Raw genomic sequence first — 19,188 nt, 5'->3', positions numbered from 1 at the left:
TGCGTTAAACTGCACTATATGTGCATTGCTTTGTTTTTCCAGGCAATGTATTTTTTGCCTTATCAATATTTTCATATTTTTTATTTATCAGTGGGTGGCACAGTGGTGCAGTGGTAGCACTACAGCCTTTCAGCAAGGCTAGCAGGGTTTATGTCTTGCTTGCTTCCTGCATGTTCTCTCTATTTCCACATGGGTTTCCTCTGGGTGTTCTGGTTTCCTCCATAAGACATTCAGGTTAGGTAGATTATTAATGTGAAATTTAGTGTGTATGTGTAAATTCACCAAGTTACGGAATGCTGCCCCATCCAGGGATTATTCCCCCATTGTGCCTGATACTTGTTGAGATTGGCTACAGTTTCTCAGGAATCCTGCTAAGGATACACAATTGTAGAATATGGATGTATGAATGGATGGATGGATAATCATCACCATAAATTCTGAGCATCTTTATATTATAAATATAAACTAATTATGAAGACTTTTAGTAAAATATGGCAGTTATATTATGACTCTGAACGCAGAAATTTAATTATAAGGGATGTTGTGCCATCATTTATAATTCATATTTCTATCGAGGAAAATATGAATCCAAGTTTCTAAGTTAACAGGGAAAGCAGTATTTCCTTCTAGATGTTGCTTTATTTAGCTTGGTCCAGCTCCTTTCTGCAAACTCTTTAATAGAAGCCTCTCTTACCTGAAGCCCGAAAGCCATAACTCTTATGTTGCACTTCTTTTGCAGGTCTGGAAATTTGTGCCTGACAGCTTTACCTTGATGATGTTTCCTAGTTCCTCTAATAAATCCTCTGTTATCCTACTGACTGCACTATTTGTGACTGCAGTGGGCCTTCTGCTAAACAAGAAACATATCTCTTCATTATTTCTTTGAACCCATGCTGCTATGAATCTTGTTTTTCACATTTAGAATTTATTTTGCTTAATGCTGGATTATTTTGTTACATATATTAAATTCTTTTTTTTTCATCTTTTTGTTGCTGCTATTTCAAAACATGAAAAAAGCCATTATATTGATCGCTGCCACAGCCATTACTAGATGTGTGCCTTGGGTTTTGATTCTATATGACATTATTATGTGTGCCTATAAAAGATGGTGGCCAGGTGTAACAGTTGTTCAGGTGTGCAAATAAAAACTTACAAATATGAAATCTTCATATGGTGATTAAATAATTAAAGAAAGGATTTTTATTGGGATATATACTTTAAATTTGAACTTCATTTCTTGCCTTCTGATTATGTTTTGTCACTCAGAATCTCGCTTCCCAGTTTTAAGCTTTGTTCTTCCCCTTGACTATTCTAGAGATCCTCCTTGTTATATACATTTCCATTTCCTGGCTGATTGTATAAATAATTAATTCTTGAGCTTCCAACTTGCTCATAACTTGTGAATTTTGGCCTGATTATTTTATGATAAAGAAGAAGGGCTTTGATTTGCTCTCTTCTTGTTGTAGATGTAATGCCTGCACAGGGAGAAACAGTCATAGATTACTTTAATTAAGGTTCAAGAGATTAAGTCAGAAAAGCATGCTAAGGCTGAAGCAAATGAGTAAGAAAATTAATATTTTAAGCAGAGCCCAAAATGTGAAGCAGAGTCAAGAAGGATATAGCGAGAGGGTTAGGAGACAGAAAGTCAAGTACTGTGTAACAAGAAGAGACACGAGGCATGGCAAGGTTTGGGGCAGCCGCCCATTTAATGCAGTTTCCTGGCTGCAAAAGCAAATGATTCACGTAAGTCAAGTTTACACGACAGAGTCCAAAACAGAACTGCCTCCCAGAGCAAAGGCGGGAGGCTTTATAGGACATTGGGCGGAAGTGACGTTGTCCTCAGGGCCGGGACCGGAAGTGATGTCATCCTCGGGGCTGGAACTGGAAATGATGTGTCCTGCTTCGAGGTGGTGGCTCCTGGTGGGATTTCCCGGGAAAGACCTGTAGGGAACTTAGAAAGAGCGTCAGCGTACCCCGCCCACCCCGGGCAGATATATAATCAGTCCTCTCTAAGCCCTTCAGCTGCCTCCTATGCACACGTGTGTGACAACTGTTATTAACTAATGTAAGGGGCAAGAGTCAATGTCACAAAATCAAAACAAGTCAAAACCAAGAGATCTAATAAGTTTGAGGGTAAATCAAAAAGTAAAGTCAATTTGAAAATTACACAGTAACCACAATGGATAAAAGCTGATGCAATAGAACGCTTTCCCGATGGCTTATAGGTAGTTTGAACATGCACAGTACAGCACTCTGCTGTTAGTCTACTTGATGAACATGATCACTCCTCTGTGGGATTGAACAATGAGGCATAGTGAGATTTGTTATGGGCAGGGGGAGTGAAACCTGTTGAAACTCACCAAAGGATGTGAGTACAGAAGTGAAAACAGCATGAAAACTTTACAAATGGGTAGAGAAATTTAAAGCAGAAAGATCAAGTGTGACTGACAAAGCTCAGTCTGATCGACCATCAGCTTCTTGTACACAAGCCAATATCCACATGGCAAATGCCTTGTCATCAGAGATGACGGACAGATTATGTTGTCCACTATTGCCGTACATTTGGATGTCAGCTATGGATCTGCACATGCCATAGTGCATGATAACTTGGGCTACTGTAAAGTTTATACCCAAACAGCTTACTGATCTACAGAACCCAACATCCTTTGTGAATTTCAATAGGTTTCACTCCTTCTGTCCAAAGAAATCTCACTATGGTACGTTGTTTAGCAATGGTGCAATGCAGAAGCAGAGTGACCATGTTCATTTGACCAATGCTTCATGTAGGCTAACAGCAGAGTGCTGCCTTGTATGGTTTTGAACATGTTATATTGCATCAGCTTCGATCCATTGTGGTTATTGTGTAATTTTCAAATTACCTTTACTTTTTGATTTACCCTCGCAAAATATGATGCACACCAAGTTCTTTGAAGTAGTCTGAATACTCAGGCGATTTAGAAATGTGTGATACCAGCCTTTACCCCGTCATGGTGATGACACCATATGATACGCACTTTTGATCATTAAGCACAGCAACTGTACAACAACAATGGTGGCATTTATACAAATACAATCTGGTGTTGCAGGAGAAAGAGTAAAATGAAACTACCACATTCCTTTACCTCAGAATCTCGCCAATGACAGCTTAACAATTTTGAGGCCATGAAATGACTACACAAAATTTGAATAAAATCAAATTATGACAATAGAATGTTTTATTGTTTTTCTTTTTTGTACTTGTCAGGAAGATTTCCTCTCTGGTTGATGTAATCAAGTAGTAATAGTAGCCGAAGTAGTGATTGTAGTCTTGTCATGTGTACAGAGTACAGTGAAATTCTTAACTTGCATATCTGACCAGCATGCAATATATTACCTCCTTCTGTCTCCATGATAAAAAAAGACTGAATAATAATAGTAGTTAAAAACAATAGTAAGTTCATTTTATGTAATAGGAAACACAAATTATCTTATGTTTGTGGTGAACTGTACTGAGGAAGAAGGAATGGACAGCAAATAGAGACGTGAGATAATTAAATTGAACTGTTGTCCACTTTGACTCATTTGCACTTTTATCCCTGTCAGGAATGTTACCATGAAACAATCCTAAAATGTCTTTGCGAACATTCAAGAGCTTTATGGATTCTTTAAACTTCTGGGTTTTTTTTTTCTTCATAGGTTAACCCATGTCCATGCACATCTGGTATCTTCCTACATTTAATATAAGGCAGCTTGTGAGGCTTCCACAGTGATTTAAATCTTATTGATGTAGTCTCCCTTGCATCTCAAAGATGGTCATTGCAAAGAGGTGAAGTGTGCTGTGTTACTCTGTGATTGCTGAATAGAATACAGTCTTCACCTTATTTCGAAATGTAGCGTCCACTAGAACAATGTTCGTGCTTCACCAGCAAGCTTTCCCCTCACCTACCCAGCAATTTGTTTGTGACAAAGCAAAAGTCCAGATACTGATACAACAGTGCGCGCTCAGCCACTTAACATTTCAGACACGTTCCCAGTTTTATACGCCCCCAGTAAGGGGGTTCCACTTGGCCGACTCATCCTGGCAGACGTGAATCCCAAGGATGAGAGAGTTGAACGTTTGTCTTGCATTTCTAAATAGTCCCACTGCTAAGCATGACAGGGACAGTTTATTTCAACACAGGCGCTGAGGTGGTGAGGTTAAAATGCCTGTTCTCTTACTAACTCCCTACATTGTTTGCTTTGCCATCCAGATGTGCAGTGTGATCTGGAATAACATGTGCCAGAGCCATATTTCGGATGATAATGCAGGATGTTAAAAAAGGAAGGGTTAGTCCTCCTAATTTGATTAAAATCGAATGAAAGAAGCAACTTTCTTCAAATCTTTTAATCTAAGTCTAAATTTAATAAAGACATTCAGATGCAGGTCATTGGGTATTAGGTTGTCCTTGCCTTTGCAGGTAACATGAAACTCACGTAAAGTAAAATTATTGTTAATCGTAAAGGTATATATATATATATATATATGAGAACACTGACTACAGTAAGTCTCATTTCATGCCAGGGACGTATTCCTAGTCATTGACATTCAGATGCTTTAGCGTAATGCAGTTTTGTCAGTGTGTGTATGTGTTTTTCAAGCACAGAGGCGTGTTTATTTATTTGTTAGTGGATTTGTATTTACATTTATTGCATATGAAACAGTCTAATTGTCTCTGTTGGCTGCACTGTTAGTTTTTTTTGTAGTTGTTCACTAAAAAAAAAACAAATGTCTATTCTTGTGTATGTCAAACTGCTGGAAAAGCAAATTGGCCTGGGGGTTCACGCAGCATGTAGAATCACTGGAATGGATCGCATCTGTGCCTTGCATTGACTGCTTGCTGTACGACTCCATCACAGAGCTGTGACAAGGAGTAAGAGGCACGAGCTGGCAGGGATTCGGCCATTTCTGTATAATCACCATCCCCATGTAGCTGCTGTTAGATCATGGGGGTAAGGAGGGATGGCAGTGTCACCAGTTTTAGGTCTGCAAATGGTGCTAGGGTTCAACTTTCAGGAATAATGTGAATCACAATAGAAATGACACTCTGGATTTGGTGTTTAAAAAGAGCAGAATGAGCACTGTTTTTCAGTCTCCCAAAAAGGAATGAAATATTTCTGCAAACATTTTTATAAAACTTTTTGGCAATACATTTATTTATTATTTCTTTGATTTTTTTCCTCCAGTAGCAAGCATGAATTCTATTGGAAATGCACCGTCACTAAAAATGCACAGCAGCGACTGACGACTTAAAAATTTCCATATTGTTTGGAATAGCAAATAATGTTAGACTATGTCGGCAGGTAGAGTGAGATTTGAACTTTGTGATAATTAATATATTTCATTCATTCATCTCTTTTCTGATCTTGCATACTCCAGTAGAGAGTCATAGGAGTTAAAACCATATAGAACAGGGATGGGCAAAGTCAGTCCTGGAGGGCCGCCGTGGCTGCAGGTTTTTGCTCCAACCCAGTCGCTTAATTAGAAAGCAACCCTTGCCAATAATTAAATTTCATGGCTTGTTAGTGCTTTAACTCTGCCATGTCAAGCCATTGTCATATCCTAGATCTTTTTTTCCTTTCTAAAAATATCATCCAAATGAATTGAATTTTTAAATGGATTCAGTCTTTCACTTTTCTCTCTTTACTTTCGTTCCAAATATTTAATTAAACCAAATAGTGCATGATAAATACACACAGGAGTAAATGGTAATAAGCTAAAAGGAGAAATGCTGGTTTCTTTTGCAATTTGCATCTTATTGCTAATAAGGAGCCATTAAAAACCAAGAAAACACCTGTTTACGACTTAAATTAGCAATAAAGGCTCAAAATCTTAATGACCGAGACAACTAAAATGAAGCAGAAGTGTTACTAGAGCAGTAAGTGCTTCTTATTAAGCAACTGGGTTGGAACAAAAACCTGCAGCCACTGCGGCCCTCCAGGAATGATTTTGCCCACGCCTGGTATAGAAGAAGACACTCACACAAGCACCTATTTGGAGTCGCCAATGAACCTACCAAGCAGATTTTTGAGACAAGACTGGAATACCAGGAGAAGAAACACACACACACCCTTAAAACTGAAGTGTTAGGCTACTTTTCTAATGGAAGGCAATGACATTTGAAGACGCATCCCCACCCAAACCAAACAATGACTGTTGAAAGTTCACATGCATTTCCCAATTAAATCAAATAAAAGATATTATTTGTGAACATTACATTGCCAAAAAATGTAATATACTTGCCAGACACTTCAACATCTGCTAAAATGTTGGATGTGAGCATTTCTTTATTGAAACTGCGAGGACGTCGTGTTTATAGCAGCTGTTTTGTGGGGATATGTTTGTGCTTCTGTTATTACTTTTAGCTTGCAATTATAGGGTCAGTAATAAAATGTTAACAAAAATAACACAAATCATTTCTGCTGTGAAATGAGTTAATGGATGCTTTGTTCCATGGCTGATTATTCACTGGTAAATAATCCCGTTATGATGCACTAGTTGGTAACAGAGAACACAGAGGCGTGCAGCCTCAAGGTCAGCACAAATGATGAAATTCTAGTCAGCAGGAGGCCAGGCTTCCCAGCATAAACGAGCTGTGCATTTGACACACAAATGTGTTTTTAAATCCATGGAACTGTGAACTTTTCTGAACTGGATTAAACAGTTTTGAAAAGGGAGAAATGGATAGTTAATGTGAACTATCAAAAAGTCTAGTGTATAAGGGGCCAATTCAGCAGTCTCCTAATTGTTGCTTATCGCTTTGCGTTGATAATCCGCCTAACGTGCATTCCCACTGGCCTAATGAGGGGGTGTGTGTGTGTGCTGTGTAATGGACTGCCACCCCACTGAGGGTTAAATCCTGCCTTGCCAGTTAATATGGAGAAACGGAGTCAATAAATAAATAAATGATCATATTCTATTATAGTACACATATGTATATGTAAAGCAAACTCTATATTTAAGCACATAATTTACCAATAGATATGAATATGTTTAACATTGGTTACACTTATAATGAGAAATAAATAATATAATGATTAATTCCATTACACGTATTAGAAGTTAAATATGGTTTTATTAGTACTGACTCCACATGCATTGAAATGCATTAACATATTCCGTACGTTACACCTCTCTACTTATATTATTTTTCCAGATGCTTTTGCAAAGTGCTTCTTCAACATACTCAATTCTCTATAAGCTTGAATAATACATGACTGGGTGATTGGCCTATTTAATCGGTGTAATTAATTAATCAAGTGAAATCAGACAAAAAAGGGATGTGAACGTCTAGTAGAGAGTAATCCTGAATAATTAGGTAGAGAGCCCCGCTGATATCTACTGGAACAGTTAATCAAACATGACCACGACTTCCAGTAAATGTGTGTTTTCAAAATGCTGATGTATAAAAAATATTTCACTGTGACATCCAGCAGATTGTTTCTTAGCTCTGGTGATATGAATATTAAGATTTGTCTTTTTCTAAGAGAAATCTATGTGAGGAACTGATAACCAGATGCTGTGGTACCTCATCTAGCGTACACACCTTGTAAAGGCATCTATCCATCCATCCATCCATTATCCAACACGCTATATCCTAACTACACAATGACATACACAGCTCATTGTAGTTATGACAAGTTTCATGTCTTACATTGTGTTGATTTGAAAAGATAGATACAAAAAGATTAAAAAGTCTTCTTTCTCTCCTGAAGGGCTTGATGACTGTCTGCAACAGTATATCAAGAATTTTGAACGGGAGAAGATCAACGGAGAGCAGCTCCTGCACATTACTCACCAGGAACTGGAGGAACTAGGAGTGACTCGAATTGGCCATCAGGAGCTCATACTGGAAGCTGTGGATTTACTCTGTGCACTGGTCAGTCTTTATGATTTACATGGGTATTTTATGCATTTTTGAATAAGCATAAATGAAGGTAAGGTGTAGAATTTGGTACGCTGGTGAGGGAATACTTTACATAATTCAAAAGATTTATGGTTCAGTAAGAAATACTGGGAATGTTTGCAGATAATTTAGTCTTGTAGATTGTGGGATAAAACAAATCCTGTACTTATCACTTAAAATCTTATGCACACATCAAGTTTTTTTTTTTTTTAATGGTCTTTTTACCCACAACTTACAGATTAGTTGAAATACCATGACTTACTATCTCCATTGCATAATACACCATGGAGACAAGATGTTCTTAGAATTGAAATCATTGCAAGAATCAATTAATAAAGTGGGCGCAACATATCTTGAGTGTTGTTAAGAAGGCTGACCAAAACTTTAATTTCCTCAGACATCTGAAGAAAGCTTGGATGTCTCCATCTGTGCTCACCATTCATTACTGACTGCATAACAACCTTGTACCTGCTTAGCTCAGATCCATGATGCACTAGAGATGATGGAGTCGGCCCACAACATTATTGGTACACAGCTATCTTCTGTCCAGGACATATGGCACATGCTGCTGGAGAAAGGCAAACTATTATTAAAAGATCTCCACCTTACTGCACAGTCACTTTTGTCTCACCTCTGTTGTGGCACAAGATAGAGTACCATTTGTGCCCACACTACTAGATTCAGAGGTGGTTGTAACCATCAGGTCATAAGGTTAGTCACCAGCTGGTTATACTTAGCTCTGTATGAGTGTGCATGATGTATGATTCTTGTATATCATCTGATATTGTATTTAATGTATGCTATAATCTGCTGTTGGCATTTACTATTGTCACTAGTTCATGAGTGTCATACAAGTAGGAATCTCATTGGATGCTGAGCACATGGTCAATCAATTTGAAATGGAACTTGATAAGCAATGACTGACTCCAAGGCAGTATGGTGACAATAGGATGGCCATGAAATACAGTATGTATTGTGAAACAGTCTGAGCTGTAAATAGAGTAAGTCATTCTCCCAATCTATCAGTCATCTGGTGCTATTTTAAGGATAATAAAGTTGCTGTTTAGGCACGTCTCAAGTAGACTAAGTAAGAGAAGAAACACATTTCCATGTAGGAGGCTAATATGAATAATGAAAATGTGCAGGAAAGATAGCATTTACACTTCCAATCAAACATATTTTTTGAAATTTCTGAGTGTTTTTTTGCCAATTGAATCAGTAACGCTGAAGTAGCATTGCAATTTTTCAGGATCAGGATCAATTTTGATTTGATTATATCAGCAATGAAAATATGAGCTTGAAGGTGCTTTATGAGGCATTGATTAGAGCTTCATTACCTGAAGTGCACTTGGAGCACAGGTAACTGCTAGCAATATTTCAGTCCCATCTTGAGATACTTGGCATTGCAAATTTGTGTATTGTCAGTGTCCTTCACTGCTTCATTATACTCCACTAATTGAAAAGCTGCGAGATTCACAGAAATTCTTGGAAGACAGGAGCTGCTGCTGGCTACACTTGCAGTTCAGGACTTCAGGTAGACTGTATTGTGGCATTTTCATTGTAACTGACATTTAAGGTCATCACCCTAGCCGAAAAATAGACAGGGAGAGAGAGTGAGAATGAAATCAATTCCTTCTCGATCTATAAATAACCTGGGCATGCCCTTCTTAATATTAGGTGAGTTCCAGAGACTTTTATCTAGTACTTAACTTTTTAAAATGTTCAATGTCATGGTGGCACATTGACTAACATTATTATGTTACAATTCTTAAAAACAAATTTTGATTCCGGGTCTGAATATGAATGTTTTCCCATGTCCACAAGGATTTATTCCATTTACAACAGCTTTCATCAATATCCCAAAGATGTGCATTCATGTTAGAACTGGTGGCTTTAAATAATCCCTGTGTGAGTGGCAGTATGTGTGTGTGAGGGTGTGTGCGTGTGTGTGTGAATATACTCTGTGATGCATTGTGTTCATACAGTGAGTTCAGTCCTATCTATAGTATAGTGTCTAATCTATCTATCTATCTATCTATCTATCTATCTATCTATCTATCTATCTATCTATCTATCTATCTATCTATCTATCTATCTATCTATCTATCTATCTATCTATCTATCTATCTATCTATCTATTGTGGTAAAAAGCAGACAACAGACTGAAAAAGGTTTAGGGATGGCCACCCCGTATACTGCAAAATATGCAAAATGAATGAATACATGTTTTTACAGGCAGAGTCCAAAATGGAACTGGCTAACAAATTAACAACTGAGCTTAAATATGATGGAGAAAAGGAAAAGGTGGGGTCAGGATGGTCAGAACAGGAACTGATGTGGCGGTACGATGGTTTCTGGGTATGGGAAATGATGTCATCAGTGTTGGCTGGAAGTGATGTTAATAGTGGGAGGTGATGTCATCAAGAGGCCTAGTCTTTGGGTGAACTGCAGAGGAATAGAAGGAGAGAGGATTAGGTGAGAGTGCCAACCCCCAGTCTGGCTGAATATCAGTATCTGTAAACTCTCCCCCATGGACCTATCTATCTATCTATCTATCTATCTATCTATCTATCTATCTATCTATCTATCTATCTATCTATCTATCTATCTATCTATCTATATTTTTCAACATCAACTGAAAGATATAATGTGAAAGTCCATCTTTTTATTTTATATTCCTTGCACTCTGCAGTAATTGCTTTATTACTTTTTGAACTCCAGCTGTGTACTTGACAACTTGTTGGACATTTATTCTGTCATGCTTACATGTTTGGAAAACAATTAAGTATGACACTGTCTATAGAAATATATAAGGGAATGTAAAAAAAAATAAATATATTGATATTTTGTGAACACTGGGGGGCACTCAAGCAACCAGTACATAATTAATTTATTATTAATAAATAATAATATAATAGAAGGAAAAAATAAAGCTAAAGTACAGTCCTACTGTAATTCTCTTTGCTCAGACAGGCTTACTAGGTGTTTCACTCTTTGCCTAGCTTTTGCAGTCGCCAATTCCCAAGTTTACTAGCCAGGATCCTTCTGTAATTACTTTGGCCACAAGTAGACAGAGTTTCTTCCTTTATTGAAGTAGGAATTGAATTGTTCCTTGGTCTTCTGGCCAGCAAGCATGGATCCCAGATATCTATAATTGATAACTCTAGGCCATGAAGACTCCCTTCGACTTCCATTTCCCTTCCTAAGTGTGTTCATTTTCCAGTCCTTCCCTGAAAAAAGAGAGATATCTGGAGCTCCCCATCCTTTACCCTACAGTTTTTTCCTCATATTCCTCACAGGGACGTGGGGCAAAATGTGACATTATTTGTATGAAAAGTCATGTTGGTCTCTAACTCACTTAATCCTGGCCAGGGTGGTGGGGGGCTGTTGCCTATCCCAACTATCATAGGGTATAATGCAGAAACAAACCCTGGATAGGGTGCCAGTCCATTGTAGGTTGTATGAAAAGTGTATAATCCATTAATATTTTATGTAGTTCCAAATATAACTCACTTGGTATGCATGATGATGTGGTCAGTATTGCTGGTACCTTAGTGTACTTTGATTCCGTGCCAAAGTTCCTTCTGTTAAGAGTCTGAATGTTCTCCAGATTTTCACATTGGTTTCCACTCACAGTCCTGATGTATTTATTAGTGACCTATAAATTTCTGTGATTTGATTAAGAGTGTGGGTTAATGTCGGTTAAAGCCAATTGCCTACTTGAACACAGTGAATGCTGGCTTCCCAGAACACTAGCCTTGAGAAACCAGTGTAGAAAATGTTTGGCCTAAGGTAAGGTCAGGTCAAGTTAGAGTGCATGCATTTTTGCAGAAAGAAGAGTAAAACTGGCCCCAATTTAGGTCATCCATATTTGAATATGAAATCTAAGGAATGCCTCAGCTAGTCATTAAAGTTTCAGGAAGCTGGACACAACATCTCACTCGCTAATTCACAGTGCACTGCAGTCTGTTGCTTGGTCCCCTGTGGCCACAATGTGATTTTCATTGATGCAACTGTAGAGTGTTAGTGTCAGCTGCCCACAAGGTACTCAGTATGATGGGACTCTCTTAGCACCATTGTTGCACTCTGCTGTTAGCTGAATGGTCTTTTAACATGTTTTACTTTGAGCAAGTCATTTTGGTCACCAATTCCTTTATTGGGCTGGTTCTGGCCACGTCTGCCACTGACTGGATATTTTTTATCTATTTATTTTTTACACCCATGGCTGCTGAAACAATTGTGACAATAACCAAGCTGCACCCAAAGCCAAATTATATTTTTAATCTTGTCCACATTCTCTAAGCTGCACACATACACACAAAAACAATAGCTTGTCACCTCTGTTTGTCCAAGAAAAACTTCACGTGAACACCAATGTGTCACTGGTAGATTTATTTATTTTATTTTAAAGCGAGGAGAAATACCAGGGAAAGAACTGTCACTATTAACAAATCACACAGGCCACCAAAAATGTAGCAGGGGAGATAAGTTACAGTCAAAGTCAAAAGAGCACTTGCTCACTTGGACGAGGGGTGCTTTTCCCTTTTGCTCATTTTGGTAATCTTCAGATTACTGGCTCAGAGGCCCCAGGTTTGGGACGTCTTCTCCTTTTGAGGATGTAAAATGGAGAGCTGTGGGGTCCCTGACTGATTTCTTACAAGTCACAGGATACAAACGCTGACAATGTAACCGTAAGAGAGACAAGGGACACTCAATCAAGACAACGTTTACATTAGGCAATGGACAAGAAGAACTGAATTCAATGTAGACGTCCAACACAAAATCATTTCCACTCGTTCTTTTCAATTGAAAGAGTCTTTCAATGGGGAATTCCTGCAGCTTCATACATATTCCTAAACATGATGATGTCTGATTTATCACCATATGATACATCTGCTTTCTTAAATCAAAAAAAGGGATAACAAAAAACAAAAAATAAATTAATTTTGAAATTAACAAAACATGAAGGGGTTATTCAAAAGAAACTACATCCAACGTAGTAGATAAAGTTGCAGATAATCCAGACACTACCTCCCTGCATGGTTACATGGGAAAGACATGCTAAAGGACCAAATGTAGGCACCTAAACATCCTTCCATCAACCTGAGCAGACATACTTAAGGTTTAGGGTACATTTTGCTGTGCTTTATCCATAAAATTCAAGAGGAGTATGTAAGCAACTATCAGATCACTGACTTACTGACAAATTTTAACAGAATCTATCTACTAGAAAGCAGTTCTTCTTCTCCATTGGTTTATCTATTTGTTTGCTCTGACGTGAATTTATTTCAAGGCTTTACTTGCCAGCATTAATGAATGCCTACTGCAGTAGAGCACGATAGCCCAATACTAATGCTAGTCCGCTTGCACTTTCCCCAGACACCTCTCTGATGCATGAGAGGAGCACACCATTGCACTGATTCTTTTTTTAACTCGCTCTTGCTGCATCTATGCTTAGTTCTGCAGGTTCTTCTTTGCTATTCTAAGAAGCACTGAAGGGAATAGTGTGCCACCAGGTGTGTGCCCACTTCTTCCATTAATACAGCAAAATAACGGGTTGTGCAAATCTTACAGTGCTCTTGAAAAAGGAGTCACATATTCCTCAATATCTAATTGCTGAATAGCAACAATGTGCTTTAATTAAATGTACATATACTGGGTAAAAAAAATTGACACACAAATATGAAGTTGTTTAAAAGAGCAGCTTCCTCATTTTGGTGACTGGAAAGGCCTCGCCGTATGGGAACTTTTATTTTCATGCTTATCTTGCAGGGCTGTTCTTGAAGGCACTCCTCTCATCAGGAAGGAAATGCTGCAACAAGGGACAGGATGAAATCTATCACTCCGACTCATTAGGAAGTGATTAGTATTGACCTTTCTTTTTAAGGAGATAAGCGCCCCCAAACTGTGCTAGAAAAATGCACATTTACTTAAGGAACACAATCCTTCAGTGTTTGGACAGGCCTGCAATACTTCTTTTTGGTGTGCACCACACCGTCACTGTTCCACTGGGACAGATCATGACAAGTGATGGGTCATTTTTCCATTCTTTTACAGTCAAGTCACTTTATTTATGTGGCATATTTTAAAAAAACATTGCTAGTGCTACCAAAGTGCTCTACAGTAGGCCCAAAAGTAAACATGTTGGAGTGGTATAAACATGTACTACAGCAAAAGGCAATAAAGTCAATATGTAACTCAATAAGAAACAATTAAGAAAGACTAAATAAAAAGTAAACAGTAAAAACAATACAAGCCAAGATATTGGATTAAGCATAATCAAAAGACAAAAAATACTTCTTCAAGCAAGATTCAATCTGACATGATGGGCAATTGAACACCATTGCCTGGGTGTAGCAACAGAAAAAACGCAATCACCTTTGGACAGAAGTGAGCGCGGAATGAACAGCAACTACTGGTTTGATGATCTAAGACACACTGGGGGAGTGTAAGGCTGAAGAAGTTAGGAAAGACAATGTGGAACCAGACCATGTAGGGCTTTCAATACAAATAACTCCTGAATCTAAATTCTAAATTTTACTGGTAGCCAGTGTAGTGTAGCCAACATTGGAGAAATATGGTTATTTGCGCCACAGTATTTTGAAGAAGCCTTAGATATTGTATGGAAGCTTGTAATCCAGGTACAGAGAGTTACAATAATCCAGTCAGGATGAGACAAATGCATACATGACTGTCTCTAGGTCCCTAAGTGACAAACATGGTTTTAATCTGGCAAAAGACCTTAACTGGAAAAAACGGCACAACTGCACTTACTTGTTTTGTCAAACTTCAGCGAACTGTTAAAGATAACGTCAAGATTTTTAACATGTGTGTTATGTATATATCTTCATTTGTCAATTTCAAGGGGTATCCTGTTATTTCATATATGGTAAAGGGCATGGTTGTGTGCGCATGTGTAATATAAATAAGGGGGTGTGGAGTTTAGAGCAAACAGTGTATATGGAATTAATGATAGAGGACACGTGTGTGAGAAAGATAATAGCGTTTGCGGTTGGTTCAGTTTCGTCGAATAATGTGTTTCTGTTGTTCATCACCCTGTGGAATTGGTTGTATTTAAACATATACAGAAGATAAAAATATATAACAATGTGGGCTGAGAAATACAGAGAGAGGCTCAAACTGATCATTGAGGTTTGTAATGGTGGAAGGGGCAGTAAAAAAATTATTTTAGTTTTGATCTCATTAAGCTGGACAAAGTTAAATTCCATCAAGTTTTTAATATCCTGAAGAACTGTCAGAGAACACTGATCACAAGGTTTTATGAATGAAACTGAATATTCTAATGATTAAAGACTGGACCAAGTGGAACCATGTAAAGGGAATGAAGGAGTGGGCCTATAATGGATCCTTGTGGTTCCCTGTAGCTAAGAAGTACAGATGGAGAGGTGTGCTGGTCTGTACCAACTGAAAAAGATCTTCCTTTCAGATAGGTCCACTAATTCTGCTTCCCCCTTGATACCTATAGTTTTGCTAAGTTAATCCAAAAGAATATTGTGACTCACTGTATCAAAATCAGCACAAAAGTTAAGTTAGATTAAAACTGTGTTTAAATGAAAACATCCACTGTTAATTGTGAACATCAAATCATTTGTATCCTTAAGGAGTGCTATTTCAGTACTATGCTGGTGTCTAAAACCAGACTGAAATATATCAGTTATACTGTTCTTCTGGAGATAGCCTGACAGTTGAGAAAAAACAACTTTTTTTCCAAAACCTTTGAAAGAAATAAAAAGTTTAGAAACTGGTCGTAGTTACTGCGAAGTGATGGTTCAGTTTTTCATTGTTTGACTGACAATTCCAGTCATTTTTTTGCTTCTTCTTCTTCCTTCGGCTGCTCCCATTAGGGGTCACCACAGAGGATCATCTTCTTCCATATCTTCCTGTCCTATACATCTTGTTCTGTCACACCCATCACCTGCATGTCCTCTCTCACAACATCCATTAACCTTCTCTTAGGCCTTCATTTTTTCCTCTTAGCTGGCAGCTCTATCTTTAAAATCCTTTTCCCAATATACCCAGCATCTCACCTCTGCATATATCCAAACCAACACAATCTCACCACTCTGACTTTGTCTCTCAACCGTCCAACTTGAGCTGACCCTCTTATGTACTCATTCCAAATCCTATCCATCTTCGTCAGATCCAGTGCAAATCTTAGCATCTTTAACTCTGCCACCTCCAGCTCTGTCTTCTGCTTTCTGGTCAGTGCCACCGTCTCCAACCCATATAACATAGCTGGTCTCACTACCATCCTGTAGACCTTCCCTTTCACTCTTGCTGATATCTGTCTGTCACAAATCACTCCTGACACTCTTCTCCACTCATTCCACCCTGCCTGCACTCTCTTTATCACCTCTCTTCCACAATCCCCATTATTCTGTACTGTTGATCCCAAGTATCTAAATTCATCCACCTTCGCCAACTCTACTCCCTGCATCCTCACCATTCCACTGACCTCCCTCTCATTTACACACATGTATTCTGTCTTGTTCATACTGACCTTCGTTCCTCTCCTCTCTAGAGCATATCTCCACCTCTCCAGGGTCTCCTCAACCTGCTCATTACTCTCACTACAGATCACAATCACGTCTGTCAGCCTGTCCATCACCATTGCAAATAAGAAAGGGCTCAGAGCTTAACCCTGAAATAATTCCACCAACAGTAGCACAATATCACACAATTCTTGTTTTCTATCTGTTTATGTGTGCCCTAGGCTGAAATTTGCACCAGTTCTTTAGCATCACAATGCCAAAGTGAGCCCATCCAATTACAATTGCTTTGCACCGATGATGTGTTTTTTTCACATGCACAACTTGCATTATTTTAACAGATCTCCTCATAGAAGATCCGGTTTGCTCGAGCTTTTCCAAATGTATTTCTGTACTTTCAAAGTCATCCTGTCTTATATTCTAACTTTAGAGTCTGCCCAGCATTTTATTCACAAGCTGAGATGTTTACTATTTATAGAATTCAGCAGCCACAGCTGTATGGAAGCCCAGTTTCGAGTTTTTGGCTTCTAAAAATGCCTTAGAGCCAGTCTTCTATCACCAGGCATTACTTTTATGACTTAATTTATTAGGCTATCCATCCATCCATTATCCACCGTTTATCCAAGGTTGGGTCGAGGGGGCAGCAGCCTAAGCAGGGAAGCCCAGGCCTCCCTCTCCCCGGCCACCTCCTCCACCTCCTCTGGAAGGAACCCGAGGTGTTCCCAGGCCAGCCGGGAGATATAATCCCTTCAGCATGTCCTGAGTCTGCCCCATGGCCTTCTCCCAGTGGGGCATGCCCAGAACACCCCCCCCCGGGAGGCATTCAGGGGGCATCCTAATCAGATGCCCGAAACACCTCAACTGACTCCTCTCAATACGGAGGAGCAGCGACTCTACTCCGAGTCTCTCCCGGATAACTGAACTCCTCACTCTATCTCTAAGGGAAAGTCCAGCCACCCTGCGGAGAAAACTCATTTCAGCCCCTTGTATCCGCAATTTTCCTCTTTTGGTCACTACCTAAAGCTCGTGGCCATAGGTGAGAGTAGGAACGTAGATCGACTCGTAAATCAACAGCCTTGCCTTTATGCTCAGCTCTCTCTTCACCATGACGGAGCATTGCAGATCCCGCATTACTGCGGATGCCGCACCAATCCATCTGTCAACCTCCCGCTGCATTCTTCCCTCACCCGTGAACAAGACGCTGAGACACTTGAACTCCTCCATTTGAGGCAGTAATGTGTTCCCAACCCGGAGAGAGCATTCCACCCTTTTCCGGCTGAGGGACATTTAGAGGTGCTGACTCTCATCCCAGCTGCTTCACACACGGCTGTGAACCACTCCAGTGAGAGCTGGAGGTCACTGTCCGATGAAGCCAATAGAACCATGTCATCCGCAAATAGCAGAGACAAGGTTCTGAGATCACCAAACCAGACCCCCTCCGCTCCTTGGTTGCACCTAGATATTCTGTTCTGTCCATACAACTTATGAACAGAATTGGTGACAAAGGGCAGCCCTGGCAGAGTCCAACCTCAACAGCAAACGAGTCCGACTTATTACCAGCAATGTGGACCAAGCTCCTGCTCCTCCTGTACAGGGACTGATTGGCTCGTAATAACGAGCCTTGTACCCTGTACTCTTGGAGTACACCCCACAGGATGCTTTGAGGGACACGGTCGAATGCCTTCTCCAAATCAACAAAACACATGTGGACTGGTTGGGCAAACTCCCATGCCCCCTCCAGGATCCTGGCCAGGGTGTAAAGCTGGTCCAGTGTTCCACGGCCGGGAATTTGTAATTTGTAATTTAGTAGGCATTTTTTTATTAAAAGATTGTATCCATCAGACAATTGTTCATTCATATCATAATCTCAAACCTTACTTTCACAAAGCATTTCTTTAATATTAGGGAATATTGATAGCAATATTTCTGTAAAAGTTTGGACTCTTCTTTTTTTTTCAGAACATTCACTTCACAAGGCGAGGTTACAGATGTCTGAGCTGCAGATGAATGGATGATTTTCCTTTTAAAAATATATACATTTCTCTTTCACTCTTGTATTTTATAGCAATCTGTAGCCTAGAGTCAAAGACATAAGATTGGTACTTATATAAAACGTCAGGTTTTTGTGGCTGCTCTTACCTCCAGATGTTTTTCCTTCACAGCAGGAGTCTTGAGATCTTTCTTTGTGGCAGATGCCAATGAATAGATCAAACTGAGGTTACTCCACTTGGTTGAGATACAGCAGTCTTATATACATCAATCTTGGGCTGTGGTATATTTCCCATTGCAGCATTTCAGGGGGCTGGATTATCCACTGGCAACACCAGAAGCAAGTCAGGAATGAGAGATAGAAGGACTGCATGTCTGTTATAGGGTGTACTCATACCCTCGAATTTAAAGGTGATCCTCTCTTCTTATAGATGATTTAGGAAAGAAAAGACCTAGAAGGAGAATTAGAATAAACTCTAAATCACTGATCTAGAAGCCTCTCCTCATACTTCAGAAGTTGCTCAGATGTTCCTGTTGTCATTTTGCCTATGATGGACGACCAGGTCCGCAGTAATTGATGTCACTACTGACTACAGTTTGCTTCCTTGTCCACAATGTTTGCGGTTTCAAGACTATGCTGTTAACAAAGAGCTACTATCATATACATTGCTGCTCACAACTAATAAAATCATGCCTTTTCATCATCACAGGCTCCAGTGTGTCATTCTGCTGAGGATAAATTTAAAGTGATTGCTCACTTGGTGGCA

The 19,188-nt window shown here is 39.2% G+C and overlaps 1 protein-coding gene across 2 annotated transcripts in view; it reads left to right on the top strand.

Moving 5' to 3' along the window:
• The window catches only part of si:ch211-26b3.4 (connector enhancer of kinase suppressor of ras 2), a 615,118-nt gene that overhangs the window by 114,212 nt on the left and 481,718 nt on the right, over positions 1–19,188 (top strand). For both annotated transcript variants that reach the window (XM_039765942.1, XM_039765943.1), the window contains exon 2: positions 7,732–7,895. In XM_039765942.1, the coding sequence (XP_039621876.1) occupies positions 7,732–7,895 (164 nt within the window). The remainder of the gene's footprint in view (positions 1–7,731; positions 7,896–19,188) is intronic.

Source organism: Polypterus senegalus, chromosome 10 (genome assembly GCF_016835505.1).
Source record: "Polypterus senegalus isolate Bchr_013 chromosome 10, ASM1683550v1, whole genome shotgun sequence".
Taxonomy (NCBI): domain Eukaryota; kingdom Metazoa; phylum Chordata; class Cladistia; order Polypteriformes; family Polypteridae; genus Polypterus; species Polypterus senegalus.
This window is presented reverse-complemented; position numbering and strand designations above follow the sequence as displayed.